The following is a 22,211-nucleotide window of genomic DNA, read 5'->3' as shown; positions in this document are numbered from 1 at the left end:
AAAAGCTGTGATCACTTGGAAGAACGAAGCCAGAGTACTCCAGTCCTACTCATGTTGTGTACTTCTGGGCAAAACTTTATGCTCTTCTATGCCTGTTCCACATAAACTGGAACAAAGACAAACACCTTTTTACCCAAGAGGTAGTTATTAGCACCCTTATGAACAGGTGCCAACAAGGCATGATAGATCCTTTTTTAACTAAGAGAAAATAGTGCTATATGGACACAAATGATGTAATTTAAGAGTAGCCATATCTATGTACAGGTAAGGTCAATATTGTTCATCAAAGCATTACCCCACTGAATATGAGCACACAGGCTGTCCTCTTAATCTGGGACAGGACAATTTCTACTTTGACTGAAAACCATCAGGTTAAAGGCAGGTTGCACATTGCTCCTTGAAGAGTAATATTTTAAATAAGGTTTGCTTAAATGAGAAGCACTTTTAACTGTATCAGATACTTCACAGATTCAAGAAGAGAATACAGAAAATCAGTCCACCTTGTAAGCAACAGGTAAGATCAGAAATAGCTTAGCTGACTGCACTTGGAATAGTTGAGCTTCTTCTTTATGCAGTTCAGTTTTGGTGTGACACATTAATACTACCTCCTAAAATTTAAAGATGACCAAAAAGTTTAGAATTTCCCTTTTTTTTGTGAGATAATTCCATATTTGAAAATAATTTATTTATGAAAATTTCAGATAAAAATTAGTGCCTCCTAAGTTTCGTTTTTTAAATTCTAAAACTGTATATCACTTTCATTGTTCATGAATTAACACGTGGTATCAAGTCAAGCCATGTCATAGCATTTCATTGTCTGTCACAATCATGTATCGTTACTGCTATTCTGTCATGAAATAATGGAATAAAACATCAAACACTTCAAAAATGTAATTTTATTTTAATAGGACTTTTTCTGAAATGAGATGTTTTCATGTGGAAAATTTTCTCAGCATTTTCACTGTGATCCATATAGCTAATGAAAAATGGCTTCTCAAAATGAAGTCTTCCAGTAGAAAACTTCTAATTAAAAAAGTTTTAGCCTACAGCCAACATCCCTCACCCAGCTCAAATTCTCAATCTCTGGGTAAATTTATGCAGCACATTGTTAAAGGGCTGGCAAGTCACAGAGGGTCATTATCAGAGAACCAGAAAATCTGTTCAGCCCAGACCACAATGAAGCTCTACAAGAATCATTTTAAGTAAAAACTAGATGGTGACATGGTCTAAATTAAATAACCACAAACTTTCATTTACTATAGCACCTTAGGCCAAATTGCTGTTCCTGTAGATACCTTACTCTGGAAAGATTACAACAATAATGTTGCTTGAGAAAATATGTAAGATTTAACCCTGAAAATTTTCCTTTGACATTGCCAATGGCTGAAAAACATCAGCCTCATAAGCCAAAAGAACATCACTAGCTTCAAAGACAAGTAAGGATATGGCCTTAATTTTTTTATATCTGTATCTTCCTTCCTGTTTTAAAGTAGGTGTATCTGTCTGACCTGAACTTATCTAAAATGTAGAATTTAGACAATTCTAAATTTATTTAAGAAAATATAATCCCCAGGGAGGGTGGGACTAAGTATTCCTGTCGGTTGGAATTGGACGTGCAACAAAGCAACATGCAAAGCAGAATTTGGCCTTTAAAGTTTCTGTTTCCACAACCACAGACCTAGAAAGTCATACAAAACTAAATTTTATTGTATAAGAAAGTCAGTTTTGTGGTTAGGAAAGAAAAAAAAAAAAAGTTTTGCAGTTAACAACAAAAAGGCTAAACTGCTATAAATATCTCAGTGATATTAATGATGTCACAGATTTTAAGCAGTCCCACTAAAACAATCAGAGGAGATAGGATTGTTGGACTGGTTTCTCCATTCCTGTAGCACTGAAGGCTGCTAACACTCTGAAAATTCTGAATACCCTCTGCTAAACATATAGCACTTCGGCCAGTGGCAATGAGCACTTAAGGAAAACACTATTTGCTCACAATATATAAAGCTTTACCCTTGACTTTGTACATGGACTTCTATGGCCTCTTTTATTAGACAGTAAAATCTGTAGTTACCATAATTAAGTACTCTATTAAAGGACATATATCTGCCCCAACTGCACGTTTAATGAGAACCACCTATATATCATATTAAAAATGTTAGGCAGCCTTAATTGTGATTGACATAATTAGCTCCTCCTATAACAAACTTTGTGCTAACTCCCAATCTGATTTAATTTGGCCTGGCTCCAGTGAACCTACTTCAACCTCACTGAATCACTGTCAATGTGATTGACAAAGCTATGAGCAGGAGCAGAAAGTGGTTGAGGCATTGAGCCTGCCAGAGTTCAAGAGCATTTGGACAACACTCTCAGACACATGGTCTGATTTTTTGGGTGATCCTTTGGGGACCCAGGATTTGGACTCAATTATCCTGGTGTGTCCCTTCCAGCTGGGGATATTCTATGATTCAATGATTCTATGATTCTTAAAAAATGTGATTCTTTTCTCATTGAAAAAGGAGCACTGGTAAAATTTTAAGTTACTTCAGTGATGTATCCCCTACTGGCTATTTCTAATACACCATAATTAAATGAGAGTTTAGAAGGATGTCTGAATGTTACAGCTTCCAATACTGGCCAGATGATTTAATAGCTCACTACCACTGGGGGCAATCCTAATTGTCTATGCAATCTCCTCCATCCTCCAGTCAGTCACTTTTTTGGTACCAGCTCCAGTACTCATTATAATCTTATATAAGATACTGTATCTCAGTAGCCTAGAAAATGAATAAAAACAACCCTCAGGGTAGTTTTCTGCCGGGTTAGTGAGTTCAGGGTGGGCCTGACAAGAGCTGCAGTTAATACATAGGAGAGGTGGTGAAGGTACAGCATGGGGCAAGGCAGGCATATGCTCCATTTCAGCTCACTGCTCCTTGTAGATCTGTAGCCTTACATTTGCAATAAAGGTGATTTTTCTGCAGCTACTTCAGCAAAGTGTTCTGTACTTTGAAAAAATTCTCATGTTCTCACATATGATTTTTAATTGGCTCTACCCCACTTCATAGTGTTATCCTGTACAGCTGATTGTCCTGAAGTCTTTTAAAAAGTCTGAGAGAAAAGACTAAGACCTAGGCAAATAAAATAAAGTGATATCACATTATGTTTTTATTCATGATAGCTTTATATGGAGTTTTCATAATAGGATATCATATATTCAAACTTCTCATGTGCGTGGTTAGCCATGATGTCACCTTTGAGACTGACTGAATGCACTCCAGTTAATTGGGAGGTAGGGTTATCAAAGGTGTCTGACTTACAAAGCTCATGATCATTGCAACAAATTGCAGAAATGCAGAAATTCCATTGAAGTTGCCCAGAACCAGAATGTTCTGTATATATTTTTTTTCTAAATTACTAAATAAAACATTTGTAGTGCAATAAGAAATTTTAAGAAGTATCCACATATGGTATAAGACATCTAGCCTTCTGCTTAGACTCTGCATAAAGTTTATATTACCTTTAATATATCATGATGTAGCTGCATATAAGTAGAAGAGTGTTTCAGAATGACATGCAGATAGATCTTTTTCAGTTAACATTCACAGAGATTCACTTTTAAGAGGTATTGCTGCATCAGATGATCTCAGTGATCACCTGCTGTAGCCATCAGTAAGAAAGGTCAAAAACGTTGCCATCAGTTCCTATAAATTCTGGTTAGATTGTCAATGTACATTATTCTTCACAGCATGCTTGGTAATATTTTATCCTATTATTTCCCCTGGGTGACAGCTAGGTAGCATAGTGTTCACCATCAGACAATTTTCTGTGGGCAAGAGTTTCCCTTTGAGAAATTCTGCTCATTGTTGTTTATGTCACCATGCAGTATCTTCAGTAATCCTGTTACACATCTGATGTACTTAACACCTGCAGTTATCTGTATGCATTGACATAATTCTCTCTCCAAAACCCATTAACCCCATCTTGAAGTCTTACAAATTTCATCATAAGCCAGGTCTATCCCCTCCAGCTCTCCTGATTATCTTTTCTTCTCTGAATTCCCTTGAATTTCTCAAAATCCTTGTGATAATGTTGCAATCAAAAAAGATGGATAGTTGTTATCGTATATTATTTCCTAGGTACTATAGCTATGATTTGATCCTTAGTATGATTAGTAAAGGCTTTATGCCAAAAGATTTTCCTCAAGGAGGTTAATAGACAAGGCAAAACCTGATGAGGGAATTTAGAGGTACAAAGAGATGAAAACATCTCACATAGCAGATCAGTCTCAGTGGGGTCTGAAACCCAGGTTTCCAAGTTCATAGAATATGACTCTTCCGATAAAGCATCTCTGAACATGTATCAATTAATAATTTGTGTGTCACAAGATAAGCAAATTCAAAGAGCAAAACAAAACTGAGTACCTGACTTTCATATTATATATGAGGGTTTTGATGAAAAGGTTTTTTTTTTTCAAACTAACTCTAGTTCAGTGCTGTGAATTGAACACCCACTGATGTTAGATTTCCTCCAAAAGAAATATAGTACTAAGACAAAAATTGCCCTGTGATGTGAGTCATTGCAGGAAACAGAAGGACTGTTAGGAGGTTCACTTCAAAAGAATACTGCTGCTCCTCATACAAATGCTAGTTCTTGGTCCAAATAAGTAAATAAAGCGTGTTAAAAGTGTGTGAGGCATTTTCTAAGGAGGAGAGCTAAGAGTCTGGGGGCTGGTCTGTGTGACTATCTCAAAGCCTATATTCTAAGTAGACTCCAAATTAACTGCAGTCCACAAATTTTTAATCCTGCAAGTCTGAATGGAGAAGAAGGTTATTGGTCAATTATTTATTTATCTTTTGTAAAGATAATAGCTTACATTGGGTTGGCACTTATAGATGAAAGAATGTATTCTGTAGAGAAAAATGATATTAAATGACTGCATATGTGATGAGATACAGTAGCCTGTTGTAACTTAGAAATGTGTAAGTATAGAGATAAAAAATAATATTAAAAAATGAATAAATTTACTCAACCTGAATAAATGTATATACATAAATGTCTCCAGGGATTAGGTTTCCTTTTAACAGTCAGACACAATGGACAACAAAATTTAAAAACATAAGACAATTAAGCAGTACATTTGCTGACATGCTGCATTACCTACATGGCAGGAGTTTTAATTTAGCTTATTCTAATTTCATCTTTGCTACGCCTTTGAAATATATTAACACTCCTTTACGTGTTTTCTGAAGCTCTTGTCTAAAAAGCTGAAAGTAAATGAAGTGAAATTAGCTACTTTGATCTTCAGTCTTACTGGAGAAAGAATTATACGCATTGCCATATCAACATATGATTTCCTCTTGAATATACAGGCTTTGCTGATCCACGCACTGCAATATCAAACATATCTCAAAGCGGTTTGCATAATGCACTTCACATCTACATGAATGGCTCCATGTCCCAAGTACAAGGCTCTGCAAATGATCCTATCTTCTTACTACACCATGCTTTTGTTGACAGGTGAGTTTAATTCTTCTTGGTAAACCTAATTTATTTTGTATTTTTACAGTGTAGTTTTCACCTGTATTTCAAAACTGCAAATATTTTACATGCCACTACATGCACAGCATTTTCAGACATGTAGAACCAAGCTCTTATATTACTTGAGAGTGTCTTTCCTAATACGTATTTATGCTCACTGTATTAAATATCACTTGAAAAGTTGACAAATGCATTCAGCTTTTATTACCAAGATAAAAATAGTCCTGCAGTGATGTCACAGTGATTAATATATATGGATGTGTATGTCAAGAAGTTTGGCCCAAAAGTGCATGACTCATTTTAACACAACTATAATCAGTTGGAGTAATTCCTTTACATTCTAAATGTCAGTGCTGTTTTAATTTCTATTCCATAAGGAAAATCCGAGTGTGCTACCCATAAATACAGATTAAAAAAAATAATAATAATAAAAAATCTGTATTTTATTGTGACAAACAAAATTGTGACTGTCTGTTGCTGAAAGAGAAGACTACAGCTGTGCAGATGGAGAGGAAAGCAAACAGAAAGATGTCATGTTTATTAATAAGAAAGGATAGGGAAGCACAATTCTGCAAGAGGAGAGTGAAATTGCTATGCTAGGGAGAGTATTCCAAGATTTAATGGTCATCTTAAAAATTTCTGTATGTCATTATAAAGTATGTGAATGGCTACAATTTGCTGTGTACTGTATTTCACAAAACTGTGAAAGCCAAAGAGTAATAAAAATGGAAGTTGACTAAGCAAGACTGTAAGATACATACCAAAAAATATATATATAAAAATTTAAAAATACGTTAAAAGACAGATTTTTCTAAGCCAGGTTGCTGCCCAGGTAATTTTGAGCAGTAGTAAAGCAGTAATAAAATAATAAATAAATGAATAATAATAAAAAGAACATTCTCTTCAGACCCATTTGTGCAACAAAAGTAAACCATTTTTACACTAATCCAAGATCTAGCCGTATAAAAGTTTTTTTTGTTTGTTTGTTTTTTTTTGGTTTTTTTTTTTTTTTTTAATAGCAGTGCTCCTTTTCTTCAAAACTTGGAACCATTCTCCCTGAGAAATGTTCTTATATGTGTGGAATATTGGCTTGTTCAACCCCCTCTCCCTTTTTGACGCTTTCTGTTTTCTATTAAATTACTCTGTCAAATAGCTACACTATAAAGTTGCACGTTACAGGTTCTGAAGCATTTCATATTTTCTTTCCAATCTTCCTGTACTTTTTCAACATGCACTGACCATACCTTGGCAACTGCAATGCTTAGAACAAAAGAACTGTGACCCACTACATACTTTTGTGAGTCTTTCATCAGTTTGTGTGCTCAGAAACCTACTGAGTGAGACCCTGCCTGCACACAGCTAGACACTTATTCAGATGAAAAAAAATAAAATGGTTTCTTTCTTTGGGTTGCTGAGGCATGCAGCACAGGAGGGATGCAGATTACATCCTCAACACATCATCTTGCAGGGAAGTTCTGTAGTTTCAGGGAGTTTACACCAGAATTCTTATAACAACAAAAAAAATTACTGTATTTGACCAAAATATAGTATATGTGTAAAACAAATTTGAAGTTGGGCTTTTTCTCCTCAGAATACATAATTAATGAGCTTAATGGTTGTGGTTTTTGTACCCAAAAATAGGACATGAAGTCTAAGCAGGTCACTGAGGCATCAGTGGAATGGTTCCTTCAAAGGGTAACCCACCTGTCTTCTGTTCCTTATACACAGGTTATAATTAGCTTTCTGGAGGTGTCAGCTTTGAAACTTTTCTTTGTGGAAAACTTTTGTTCAGAATATTTTTAAAGTTAAATAATGTTGTTTAACTGTATTTAGCATATCCACCCATTGACTGTTTGACAGGATGGATGCACAAGGGTTTCAGGTGTGGTTACAAATTTCAGGTTTGGCACCTGGAAATTAACATTCCAATGTCTAGGCTATTAAAAATGGATCTGTTGAAAATTCAGAGAAAAAAAAAAAAAAAAAAAAAAAAAGAACACAGAAGGGAACACATTATGCTCTGCAATATCAGAAGACATTGTTTTCCTCAGATATTCACACTTGTATAAGACCTACGCATGTCTTAGCTCCCACTCAGTGCAGGGCTTAAGTAGCACCTTGGTCTTCATGCTGACCCCTCCCACATTGGAATTTCAGTTATAGTCATTATAAAACCCTGGAAACACTTTTCATGACTGTAATTGTTATCCATTTTAGAAGGCAAAATTATTTACAAAAGATAACATCATTAAATCCCACTAGTGTTGAGGAAATAAATCACCACACAGGCACCGTGGGGGCAATGCAGAAATCCATGATGCAACCTCATCTGATCTGTGGCAGAAGGAACATTACCAGTGCTCTGCAGCTGCTGTGTACATGGGTTTCAGTACACACAGATGTAAAAACTGATGATAATGCTGCCTTTTGTATAAGTGACAGAAATGCATTAGCATGATTAGGGTTACTTAGCAGCCTTATCCATGACAGATTAATCATGCTTTTAGTTATAATTAATAAGTAGGTGACTGATAGGTACATACAGTACATTTAAAAGAACCCCATTCCTCTCCTACATAGACTTTAAATATGAAGCACTGCAAAGAAATTCTGAGAGGCAGGCAAGAATACAAAGCATAGAGGAAATGGGAGAAACCGTCTACATAAGAAGCAGCATTTTATATTGTTTTTTCATATCAACTTTTCTCATCTGAGGTGGCTTATACAACTGTACAACTGTCACAGCATAGGGCCAGTGTGTTTTTAACTATATAACATTTAAACTAAATCTTCCAGGGAGAGTATCCCCTCCAGGACTTGGTACAGGCATAGAGGGTTGTGAGACAAGGGTTTACTGACAAAGGGTAAAAAAAGACTGGAGTCCAGGAACCACATGTCTGCCAGGTCTTGCAAAGGCAGGGAACAGTTCTGTGTCATGAAACCAAGAAGAGCCTAGTGCTCGGAGCATCCACATAGGACCCAGAAGAGGGATTCCTCACTCTGCTGCAAGTTCCTTGAGTAAAACTGAGCATGTAGTTTTGCTTTGCCAAGATCACATCTGCCGGAGAAGTGTTTTCTGCCCATTGATTTCAACAAGAGGTGCCTAAAGACTTTTGAGGAGCTGTTGATCTGAGCTTCAGCTAACCCATCTGCAAAGTGGGTGATATTAAATGCCTACGCAACAGGGACACTGTCAGAGTAAATGCATTAACGACTGTGAAATGCTCAGTTACGACCATAATAGGAGTGATAGAAGTAAGGCAATAGATCATTGGGACTGATTTTACATAGAAACATATGGTACAGAGGAGGATAAACAAGTGTATACGGAGTCTGCTGACAGGTGTGAGCCAAATGTTAGGAGCTGCTTTCCAAACTGAGCAACAGTAAGCCTCCCATCTGCCACCCCCAGCCTTTCCTGCCCAGGCCTGATACACTAAATGCAGGAAGGATGGAGAGAGCATAGGTGCAGATGAGAAGATCTTTCAGGTGAAAAACAAAGCATTTGTGTGCAATTGTTCTTCTTTTTTAGGTCATTCCCCTACAGCAATGCAGAAATATGAAGGTACCCAGGAAACAGCTTTCTTAGCAATGATAGATCACGCTCCTTGCCCTATTTGCTAGCTAGCAGATTGAGGGATGAAATCCCAGGGCTTGGTAAAAACAGGTGACACCCCTGAAAATTTTTAATTGTTAATTGAATCAGCTGAAAGAAAGGAAGCATGTAAGCAAGCAAGAAAGACAGACAGACAGACAGAAAGACAAAGACAGAAAGACAGAACAAGAGAAAGAGAGAAAGAGAGGAGAGAAAGAAAGAAGGAAAAAAAAAAAAAAAAGAGGAAAAAACTATACATTCAGCAAAAATTAGAGCTTTTTTAGCTCTGTGAAGCATTTCTCTTAATTGCAAATCTCTCTGCCATTCAGATATGCTCTATAGTCAGCACAAGGGAATAGCAAGGGAGGAGTCAACCCACTCAAGCTGGAAGGAGCAGCTGCACAAGCAGTGAAAGCAAGGGCCCACAGTCACAGTTGAGCTCACAATGGTGTTTTCTGTGCTCTGAAAAGGGACCCTTTTCTGTGATGACTCTTTTGGCCTCTACATCCCTATAGTCCCATAGTGGCTTTTTTTTTTCTCCCTGCACATCTGTCCTTTGAATGTTTCTTCCATCTTTCTTCTCGTTTCTGCACTTCAGTATTTTTGTACTTCTCTTGCCCTTGACTTTCACAACTCACCCCAACAAGTTCCCTTGCAAAGAGGAAATAAATAAATAAATAAATAGAGGGAAAATAAGTTGCAATTAAAGATCTTCACACTACTATATACTTGTACAGCTGCTAATTCAATAGGGTCCCAGTTTTCATCTCATTTCTAAGTTCTGCAGTATGGGACAAGGCGCATCATAAGAATACATGTGACTTTCAAAGGCCCTGATTTTAGTACAAGCTCTTTAGAACTGATTTTCTAGAGACATGCAATATGGTGTAGACATTCGTTCTCATGTATCTCTAAAGTTTAGTTTTGTTAGACTACTCATACAGCTAGACAAAGATTGTCAGTTTTAGTATTGCCACCACTGTAGCACCTTTTTAGCCAACTTTCATGAGTAAACACACAGCTCAAAATACTTCTGCAACCATCACTGCATTAATCCAATGCTCTGAACAGATATTTTTCTCTGTTTGTACCCTTCTACTCTTTTGTCGTTCTCTGTCACATCAGACGAACTGCTGTTTTCTATTTTTAAGGCCCTTCATTGCCTGTCCCCAAATCATATCTTATGCATTTCTAAGGAATTCACTTACCCCTCCAATAAGTTTGTGATATCAATCCCTGTCTCACATCTGTTTAGCATTCAGACAAGTCCCTCCATATTCTTCATTGTGGGGAATTGTCCACCCTATACATCCACAGATTCAGTCACTGCTCTCCCTTTTGATGTGAAAATTAAGACATTAATAAGCTGAATCCTTCGCAGTTTCACTGGTGAACCATTGTGCCCTCACTGCATCTTTGTCTAGTTCTCCTTCCATCTGTCTGCATTTATCTGTTGTCCCTTATCCCATGTGTAAATTATAATTATATAATTATAATGACAGTCCCTCTGTCATTAAGGGACTGTCTAATTGCTCTCATCTGTGCAGTGTCTGGCATATTCTTAACCTCTGACTATGATTTTCAGGTATCCAAGCAATAAGAGCAGCAGAAAATAGCAATTGCTTCATTTACAGTTATAAGAAATGTCAATGACAAGAGAGCTGAGCATCTGTGCATTGATCTCGGTTCAGCAGTGACTCCATTGCTTGCTACCACACAGGACTTAATATTTGTATCAAAGAGAGAAAATGTTCAAGTGTTTGTTTGCATGTCTGTGTATATGTGTGCACATGCACTCTGCCAAAAGCAATCCAAGTTAAGCATAAGGACATATAGGGAATGAAGACGCTTGAAATTTCAGACACTTATTTACATACACCCAGCACTCCAGAAGGGTGCAAGAGAAACTCTCCTGCACATCAGCTTCAGAGATCCATGAAAATGCCACTAACTCTGCCTGATCAAGGCAAATTTCCCTGTGTTCAGCAGCATCAGCTGACATAGAGTCTTCTGCAGCATGCTACAACAACACCCACTGCTGCAGTGGCAGAATGGAGCTGGGAGCATTAGGAAATGCCAGACCATGGCTTATCCCAGGATCTAAAAATAAAATGTTCCTTATCACACTGAAAATCAAGTGTTAACTTGGAAAGCATGAATGTAGCAATCTGTTCAAAAGTATATTAGAAACCAAAATCTACACATCCTGAATTGCATGCCAGGAACATCCTATTGTGGACACCGTCAGCCCCTGTGGACTCAATATACTCACTTTCATGTCAATTCTTTCTCCCTTCATTCCTCCCCAAAAAATAGTTAGCATTATGTCAAAAGTGATTTTGTTGGAAAATACTTTAACAAGAGGAAATTTGAATTTCATTCCCAGGAGATGTCAAAATAAAAGCCTCTTATTTTTACTGTGTTTAAGAAACTGAACATTTTCATTTTCTCTTAAATGTTATCTCAGGTTTTGGAAACCAAAAAAAAAAAAAAAAAAAAAAAAAAAAAAAAAAAAAAAGCCATGAGAAAACCCATGTTGTTCTCTTGTTTTGAAATGTTGACAGGAAACAAGAATTTTTTTAGCTCTTAAAAACTATTTGCTTCAAGAATTTGGAATATTCAGAGTGAAATCATTCAAAAAGAATCATTAGAATTTCTTGTAAGGCAAAACTAGGTTCCAGACTTAATACATGAAATAAGAGGCATTCCTTATCCTGAATTGTTCCCAGTCATTTCTTATCCTGAATTGTCTGAACACAAGTAAAGTGTGAAGCCAAGGAAGCATTAACCCCACTATGTATACGGAAACTTTGAGACAATGAAAAAAATGACTTATAGCTGAGATGGAGATTGCAATAAAATGATATATCAGCTAATAATAAAACCATGTAAAAATGGAGAAACTGCATAAACACTAAGCATATGATTAATTTCCTCTCTTGACGTGCACAGCAAGACCTTATTGCTTTCTGAGGTATGTTTGCAAAAAACAATGGCATAGGCTAAAAGTCATATCTTTCTGGAACTGAATGAACTATGGCATGAGAAAAAAAAAAAAAAGAAAAAAGAAAAAAGAGACTGTGTGATAATTGTTAGACAAAGGCAGGTCGAGAGGCTGCCATTAGCAATACACCTCCTCACACAGTCCTTCTGCATCATGTCAGCTCAGTCATGTCATGTCATGTCATGTCAGTCACAGGGTCTGTGCCCAACGCTGTACCTCCTAAGTGCCCCTGTAAAGGCAGTGGATGAGGTGAAGTCTGTGGCATGAAGGTGAAACACGACTAAAGTCCTTCCACTCAGAGAAAGCATGAACATCATAGATCTACTGCAATTCCCAAGGATAAACTAGTACAGCCTTTGTGGGAGAAGCCCCTGGGATTTGCTCCTGACCTTGAGGTGTTCTGCACCACTACCAGAACAGAGCTGAGATGATGGTGTGTAGCAGGACAGTCTGTAATGCTCCAAGATATTACTTTACTTCATAAAAGCTTGTGTTTTCATAATATAGCTTTTGATATTTGACAGCTAGGTGAAACTTTGTGGAAGCTTGTGGATGTGACACTCATCTCGTACTTAGGATACATATCCAGAAATTTCCTTTTGGAAATAAACAACTGGATTACAAAGTGCCACTGCACAAAGAAAGGTATTGTGTTTACAGGGCTGTAGAGATGAGTGGGGTAGGACAATATCAGTGGGAGCTGCATGATTTCAGTGGAACTGTATGCATAAGCTGAGTGTGTGTAAGATGGATAAAGAAAGGGAAAAAAGCTTCAGAAAGAAACAAGGGAAGCAGCATGAAGGTGAGGAACTCTGTGCAGATTATGTTGGCCCTCCTGCCCCAGAGAGTGCTCCAGACTCCTGAGGGAGCAATGAGCACTTACTAGTGCTAGTAAGTACTAGTAGTACTGGAGCTGATACCCTGTCCACACCTAGGCCTGCATCAGAGACAGCAGAAATACTATTTTTTCCCTCTATGGAAAGACACCTTCAGCACTGACTAGGCCGTATTCTTCTTGCCCTACAATGCAGATTTCTTCTGAGCCCCACTCATAGTCAGTAGAGACTTTAGTCTGGGAATCACTGAGCAGTGACCAGCTCAGCTGCAAACATCCCTGCTGAGGTACCTTTTTGTCCTTGGATCAGATGAATCCACTCAAAAAAGTCCACTTTTTATCTGTCTAATACCTAGTACAGAGGGTTCATATAAACTTAAGTTCAGAGATACAGACAACCACAGCACATGGAGTACTTCAGGTATAAGTACTTACTCCTTGTGTACATATGACTGAGGCTGACAAAGTTATCTCCCCACTTTCAAAGCTCTCAGGAGAAATGATTGCACTTCAGTACTGAAAGAGTGGGAAAATCAAGCAAAGAATATTTTAGAAATTATAACAGGGAAGGAGCTGTCTTAATTCTACTTTCCCTCGGGGGCATCTATAAATCTGCAGGAGGACACACACTGCTTCTGTTACCACAAGCCAAGGAGCTGCCCTGGGCTGGTGCTGAGCTGGAGCTGTTAAACCTCACCTCCTAACCTCTTGGGGCTGGTACCATGTTAACCAGCTACTCAGCTTGTTTGATGGAGCTGACTCACTCAAAGTGGGCTCAGTATGTGGGTAGCGTGAGTTCACATCTACTGCAAAATACCATATAAATACCATGGAAAACAGAGTGTAAGTGGGAAGGTTGGGGTGTTGCTGAGAAACACAGCTCCCCAGTATTTCTCCTTTGATATTCCTGTGTCTGGGCTGAAAGGCAAATCACACAGTAAGATACTGAATCTGTACTCTAACTTCTATTTCATTAAGGAAGTTGGGCAGATCCAGCTACTGCAATTGCAAAACACCCAAATGGACACAGAAACAGACATGGAGGGTCACACCACAGGCTCTTCTAACATGTATCATGGCACCAGTGGTGGCCAGAAGCAGAAGGGAGGGAGATGGTTCAACCATCCTCCAGAACACCCCCTTGCATTGTCCATTGAACAGAAGAGGGCTGAGATATATAGTGCACTTGACGCTGCACCTACATCTTGAGTAACCCATGCTCAAGTCCTCTGGCAATCCACAGGTAGGTCATAAAGAATCAGAGGCAGAAAACCAGTAGGAACAAGGAACAGGCTCTGGAGATAAATGCTCTTGGTATCGATTGAACGTATATAAAACCTAAAGTGCTGCTGATCTACCTTGCTTTGGGGAATGGTGAGACAAAGGTTAGACACCTTCTGGATTGCATGTGAAACACAGCAGCTGGCAATCTCACCTGCTATGTCATTATTTAGGCTAGATGTTTCTAATGACCCATTCCGGTCTTAAAAATCAATAGTATAGGAGGTTCAGTTCAAATAGTCCTATTTAAAGTACATGTTTCATATCACTCTTACTGCAAGATTTCGGCTCAGCCAACGCAGTTAAAGAATGGATCACTTTGTACATTACACATTATGCAAGCTATTAGTAGTTTTTAAAAAGAAAGGTTACTTCGCCCTGAAACTTGGCGAGAGCCACATGGTTAGTCTTCACCTATTCTCTTAACACTGGAGGAGGAGAGAGCTCTCTCTGTGACACAGTGATCAAGACAAGCGCTGATGCAGACAGCTAGCATAGCATTGAATTTCCTTCCTGCAGCACTTCTGCAATAATAGCTGCCATAATTGTTCAAATTGTAAAAAATCACAGGAAAACATGGTACTTTTCTCACCCACGTGTACCTACCTTCTATTCATCAAAAGAAATTATCACTTTGCTGCTGTAGATGTGATTTATATATTACATGCCCTTGTGAACCTCAATAATGACAATCTTTCATTCTCCAAAGAAATGAATTACAGAGCACAGGAGTGGGTTACAGTCAGTCCAGCTACTGCCACAGCAGTCCATTTTAATCTGCTTGTTTGCTTTCTCTTCAGGGGAAACTAGGAAACTAGTTATTAAACTTCGGAGCAGCTGGCATTTGTACTATCTCTTATTTCAAGTGATGTTTTTCTGTTAGCTGCAAACAGTGGCAATGACGAACTTTCTCAAGTTAACACAGGAAACATAATACAGCAACAGTTAGCCACCCCCCTTCCCCCCCCCTCCCTCTCCCAGGCTTTTTTTCTCTTCTTCCATGCAAAGCATGGTTACATTTCTATTTCCTTTTTTTTACATTGGACAGAGGACACATCATCATTTCTTATATCTCTTGGTTTTTACAGTGTTGAGCAACACTGGATACCTGCATGTGAATGAGAAACATATACTCAGCCAAAAATTACTCTGGTTCAACAACAAGAGGTGAAACAAAGTTATTTTAAGGAACAAAAACTTATCTTCTGCAACTAGTTAGAGTCATTTCTGACTTTTGTTGGTATAAAACAGGCTGGCTTGACTAAGAAAAGAGTTAAGAATTTAGATCATATATCTGACTGAATCTAACCCCTTCGAAACCTGACGTAAACTCACTGTATTTTCTAGCATAAGTGCAAAATAAGCTTCCACAGGAGATAACTTGCTCTATCAATAACTGAATTATCATGAGGCAATACCTAGTCCACACTAGATAATACTCACATTCACTTTCTACTGCACAGATTCCTACACGATTTCCAACACTCATCTCCTGCCTTTAGTTTCATGAGCAATGTGTCACACTCAGCCTATTGTCTCCTTCTGCAGTTGGAATGAAGCTCCATCAGCAACCCATCAAACATAAGCTGGGCTCAGCACTCCTTGGTTCAGCCTACCTAATTTTCTAAGAAGGGAGAAAACAAGAATCTTTCAGTGAGATTTGTTGAGTGAGAAAGTGGGTTGCAGGGATACTGGCAGGTTAGGGTTTGTGGTATGGGAGCTGTGCTCTGGGCTTATACACAATGGGGTTGGAGCAGCTCTCCTCTTAGAGAGGATCAGCACTTATTCCTACACATGCAGCAGCAATCTCTGCTCAGGACTCTTTTGTCTAAATCCTCTTCAGGTCTCAGGTGTCTGAGCAGCTTTTTCTTACAATAGACTTTGGAGGATCTGAGCAGCCTTTTCTTATTTTGGAGGATCTGCTGCTTTTTGTATTCTAGAAGAAAAACACTTGGAGCACTATGTGATTATTGGAGCAATGACCGGAAGCTGCACAGGCCTTTGCACCCAACTGAACACACTAAACAACAGTGAGAGTTCCAACTGTGTTCTCCAAATGGCTATGGATACTTAAATTTTTTTGACATAAAGAGAAACAATTTCAGCTGAAAAGACTGAAAAATCTTTGTCTTCCCCTAATCCTTAAGAGGTGTAGAGGGCCTTTTTAAAAATAACAGAAAACTGCTCTAAATCACAGTGGAGAGAATATTAAAATATCTCATATCCCCAGCAATTGCAATAGCCTTGAAGATTTCCAAAAAGTGGGACATGAGTAAAGTGGCATTGGTTGTCCTGTAGATGGGGCTGGTCATGATGGACTATACTTTTACTGTCTACTTTCCTCTCATTTCCTCTGTCTGACACTCTCCAAGCACTGAGATTGTGCAATGCCATAAATTAGAACAAAGGAGGTGGAAGGAAACACAGGTGCTTTTGTTGGGATGGTGTAGCAAAGCAGCACCAAGATCCTCAAGCACCACTTGTTTCCCCAGCCCTGGTGGTTCTGTACAAATGATGTGAAGGTGTCAGCATGGTGCACATTTTCATGGCTCATCCAGTGAATGTTCTTTTTGGAGGCAGCCTGCAGTTGATGTTACTTTGGCTGGATAAGCAAGGGTCTTTGTGTTATCTGCACATTGCTCCTCAGCTTTAGAGGTGGTCTGGTCTACTGTGGTCCACAAAAACAAAAAAAAATTCTTTGGCTTAGAAGGTGGAGTAAAGGAAAACAATGAAGCAGGCCAGACCTTCACTGAAAATAAATATTCATACTTCAGAGATACATAATAGATTTACATGATAACATATGCTCCAAGAAAAAATATACAAGCACAGCATTACATGAGGGAACATCTCCACTGGGCTAAAACATCTTTTTTCTGTTTTGTGCAAGTCTGTGTTTAAAGCATGAGGGACTGCCAAATCTGGTAGACCACTAGAGGTAAGTCTACCACAGCTCCATGTTTTCAGGTCCAAACTGTGCTGAGTCTGAACATATTTTCCCAATAGGCACACATACACACAATGCATACAAATGTATTTATATATATATGCATATATGTCTGACACAGATCAACACAGAAAATACAGCACTCACAGATGCCAACAGTACGAACAACCTCATCCTCTTGTCCTCTCTGCTTGACGAGGCTGAAAGCCTGTTAGTCAAAAAATCAGACACATACATACACGTAAAGAGTCTGGATCCCCCAGTAACTGACCTTGGACACCCAGTTTACCCAGTCTCCGGATCCCTTGGTCTCCCCATTGTCTCTCTCACAAGAAGATGCACACACTGGTCTCTCCACTAGCTGGTCCAGGAATTGGCAGAGAGGCAGTGGTGTCACAAGGGCTGGTGGAAGAGAGTCATGCCCAAGGGTGCACATGTACACTGCAACTTGGAAGTGATGGGGGAAGCCTGAAAGTTCCCCAGCAAGCAGGGCTGGGACACAGAACAAGCAGTGAAACCCAGGGCAGTCCTCAGCACTGTTTCAGTGCAGGGGAGACACAGCATTGGAAACCTTGGCTGGGTTTCTTACAATAATTGAGGGCAGCAACTTAATTTTTAATCAGACTTTTACATTATGATAGGTTCAATTTGTTTACAAGCAGCCTGAGAGTCCCTGTACGGTCTTTAGTCAACTAAGAAGTATAAGAAAAAAAAATGACCCTGCAATACAACTGCACACACTGGCAAATAATGCCTTGACTTTACAACCTCAGCTTTAGTAGCTCTTCCAAGACTGAAGCACCGATGCTTCTCCCAAACGCTTGGGATGGGAAAGTACCTGAAGTGATTTTGTAATATCAGGTGACTAGTGCCAACTTTTAAACTGATGACTACTGTATAATCACAGTCCTTGGACTAGCATCTCAGCTTTCCTAAATTTGTTTCTTTTTCATTCTTTTACAAATGCAAATACATGTTGCTTGCCAGATTTCCTTTACAGAATGTCAGGTCTCGTGATAGTGAAATAAATTGTTTAAACGAGATCTACGTAACAACATTCTGCCTTCCTTTTACCATAGTCAGTCTTACCTTGCATTAGTATCACAACAGTAAATCAGGAATGAAAGTCTATATGTCAAGACTGGTGCAACCAGTGATGTGGTACATATTTGAATGTGATAAAGTTATTAGTGGTTTGCAAAGTTGCCCTGTAGCAGCTAAACCCTTAGTACTGGCTGTGTGCACACTTACCAGAGGTTCATGGATTTATCAGGCTAATGAGAAACACAGGCCACTGTTTCACAGCTGCTTTTAATCAGCTTAATCTGGTTCATAACCACCAAAATAAACAGTCCTGCTCACCTCTTTTGAGCATCTGGATGTGCTTGCCCCTGTTCCTCTATTGTACTGGTACTGTCCATTATGCAAAAGCATAATGAATCAGGTCTGGGATTTTATCTCACCTCAGCTATCCTGGAATAAGTGAAAACAAATGAGAAGTTTGGATTTAAAATAAATCAGTTCCTTAATCTTAGTTATAACAAGGTTGTGCAAACACTTATAAGAAATGTGAGGACAAGGGAGTAAGAGGACAGCAAAATTGCATCCTGGGACATACGGTGGCTATGAATCTTCATTGTCTTCCCACTGGGGACACTGCAGGGTTGCATGTGTTTCTGGTCCCCTGGCAGAACTTGTATAAAGGTACCAAACCCTCTTCTTCCCCCCTTTCCTTCTCTTCAGCTGTTCTTAATTGCAAGGTAAAATACACCGGCTTAAACATCTCCTAGAAAAGTTTCCCAAATGGCCAGTTAGGTTTACAATGTCTGTCAGTGTCTCTGCAGTGGTTCAATACAGGGAAATCTTTAATAACAGATATTGGTCTGGTTTCTCCTCCTACACTGCAATTGGTCAAATGTAGCTCTGTGCCTGACTGTGGAGGCACACCATTCGAAAATGGCTCCTAGCGGAGACTCTTCAAAGTCATAAAGAAAATACCTACTCTCATTGTTTTGTTTCACTTTTTTCCAGTTTTTAAGATTTTCTTCTTGCAAGCAGCGTCTCTTTTTTTTCAGATCACACATTAGCTAGAATAGTATGAAGTTATACAGCCTACATATAGCAGTGCTGCTTATACTCTGCTTGATATTTCCCACTGGTAACATAAACCCATTTATTTCTTGACTCATCCTTTCATTAGCTATAATCCCATTCCATATATTATTCATAAAATAATATGAATCCAGAAATATATGTATTGGTGGCCTTTTTTTAATCATCTTCAAATCAATCTTATTGCCTCCACCCCCTTTTAAACCAAGTTTTTTTTTGTTGTTTGTTTGTTTGTTTGTTTGTTTTCCAAATTAATTTTCTGCTATGGCTCATTTCATTTCACTTTGTATAATCTGGTATGTATGAAGCAGAACAAGGAAAATACTCAGGTCTATTTATATGCAATCAAATGAAAGTGATATATCCATATCTTTTACAGATGGCTTTAATTTTCTCTGTTAAAGCACCTTGATGTACTAAAATTCATTGTGAAGGCAAAGTATATTTCCCCAGAATGAAAATTTAAACTACCAAAGCATCAACATACCTGGTGGGAGTCTTTATTACTTTTTACAATATACCAGCTCTTTAAAATAGTAGTACTGGGGAAAAAAAAAAAAAAAAAAAAAAAAATCTAACTGAACTGGAGTTTAAGTGATAGTGTATTTATCATGTTGTTTCAAGGTTTAAATAAAAACTCAGAGCCTTATTTTAGCCTAATAATGTCTAAATCCATTGTATTCTATGACATTAAAATACTGTTTCTTATCATAAAAATAATTTTTGCATAAGCCGTTGATTGTCATAATCTAAGAGTTTTAAAACCTTTAATATTTACTGTAATAAAATTCCAACTACTCTGGAAGTGTAATACAGAGAAATTGAAACTCATTGGGCTTTAAATGTAAGACAGGACCTCTTTCAAATTTCAAATTATTTTCCTATCCCTTCTGGTTCCTTAACCTCTTATTTGGATATGCAGTTTGGGCACTTTAATTACCTCAAGAGAAGGAAGCAGCCTTCCAGACAGAAGCAGTCTTTGCTCTAACCTAGATACACTTAGTTCTTAAGGCCTTTAAAGAAAACCTCTTCCAAGTTACTTTTGCTTGCCATTGAATGAGAATGAAGGGTGTTAGGGCTATCACAAGACTGATTTCCATTTCAGTTAGTCCATTTCCATATTTTAATTTTCTATTTCTTAAGTTCTGATTGTCTGTGACCTTTCTAGGCAGGAGCTGTCACCCTGGCTCCCTGGGTAAGATACCTTCTTACCCATTGCTTGTGCAAAGTACCTCTCACTAAACCACCAAGATATAGAAAGCCAAAGGAATTTGTTTGGGCCACAAGCAACAATTGTTTGAGGGGTTTGGAGAATTTGTTGTTTGGGGAGGATGAAGCTACGATTTAAAGATATGATTTCTAAATATGAAATCTTTCAATGTCTGGATTTGCTCACTCCTCCAAAAGACTTGTGATAGCCAAGCTCAAGTTCTGAGTTCTTTAATCCTATGAAGGATTAAAGAAGGATTAAAGAACTAAGGAGGGAACTGACTTAGACAAAAGGATTTTTCTCTGCACAGTGCCTAGGCGAGTGACCGTGCATTTGTTTCTTCTTTCATTTCCTGTAGCCAAACTGATGTTAAGCCTTGTGTTTCACACAGAAACACTTCTTCCTTTCCCTTTTCCTTCCCCTCTTCTAGTTAATGAGGATTTACTCTCTCTTTTACTCTCTTAGATTCCAGGTTAGGTTCTCCCCATTCACACACCCTGAATAAAATTCCCAATGGATTTCGATTAGTTCTCTCTTTTCCTGTATCCCACTTCATATATCCCACCACTCTCACATCCCATCTGCTCTTTTCAGCATTGCCAGCATCCCCCAAATGACGCCAGTCTAACTAGGAATGCATTGCTAAAAATGTCTCCGTATCTGGAAAACATTACTGCGACCTGTGCAAGTAGCTAATTAGTTGCTCGCCCTCTTTGTCTATGTGGTGAGGAAGAAAGAAGCCGACTAGACTGCTGTAGGATTTAGACAGATATTTCCCTCATTGAGCTTCTGCCCAGTAGCTTTTGGGAGCAGAAGAAATATGGAGATTGGATATCACAGAGTCCTTACTCATTAGACGTCTTTTTGTTACTTTCAGTCTCATCACGACAAAAAAGGAAGGCAAAGTGTAATAAAATGGCCAGTTGTCATTTCAGTTGTCATTTTATTGATAGCCCTGCTTTGTTAGACTGTGGGGCAGGGGAGGATGTAGAGGTGCATATAAAGAAGACATAAAAGCAGTTTTGCCAAAGTAACCAAAAAATCCAAGGAGTTCAAGTCTGCCATTCCGCTACAAACTTGGCTTTTCTACCAGCAACACTGTCACTCCACAAACGGACCAGCTAATTGCATCAGCACTTTGCCTTTTTGTGTGAGCTTTTACTTCTGCACTTCTAAGCTCTTCTTCCAAGTTTGCAGCTGTTGTAAGCATAGAAACATGGAATATGAGAATATATTTTCAAGATATAAGGAAATGACTTACAACATGGCTGTGTTTAAGGGAAGAAAACAAAACCTTCTATCAACAGTGAGTGGAACAACATCTGATGACCAAAATACTGATTTCTCTCTACCACAGAAACCACATGCCCACTATCTGATAGAGCAACCATTTCTGTAGACCAGGACACATGGATGAACATTCAGATGACAAGGAGCTGACAGAGATCTTATGGGTCAGGATTAAAGGGAAGGCAAGGACAGGCAACATAATAGTGGAAGTGTGCTACAGGTCACCTCCTCAGGGAGATCAAGCAGCTGCGGCCCTCTATAGACATACAGAAGCAGCCTCATGTTCACATGCCCTGGTCTTCATGAGGGACTTCAACCACCCCAATATCTGTTGGAGGGACAGCACAGCAGGGCATAGGCAACCCAAGTGGAATACATTGATGACAAATTCCTTCTTCAAGA

At 38.6% G+C, this 22,211-nt stretch overlaps 1 protein-coding gene across 1 annotated transcript in view; it reads left to right on the top strand.

Annotated features, from left to right (window-relative positions):
* The window catches only part of TYR (tyrosinase), a 51,984-nt gene that overhangs the window by 15,691 nt on the left and 14,082 nt on the right, over window positions 1-22,211 (top strand). Inside the window, exon 3 of the mRNA XM_032206816.1 lies at window positions 5,367-5,514. Within this exon, the coding sequence (XP_032062707.1) occupies window positions 5,367-5,514 (148 nt within the window). The remainder of the gene's footprint in view (window positions 1-5,366; window positions 5,515-22,211) is intronic.

This window comes from Aythya fuligula, chromosome 1, assembly GCF_009819795.1.
Source record: "Aythya fuligula isolate bAytFul2 chromosome 1, bAytFul2.pri, whole genome shotgun sequence".
NCBI lineage: Eukaryota > Metazoa > Chordata > Aves > Anseriformes > Anatidae > Aythya > Aythya fuligula.
This window is presented reverse-complemented; position numbering and strand designations above follow the sequence as displayed.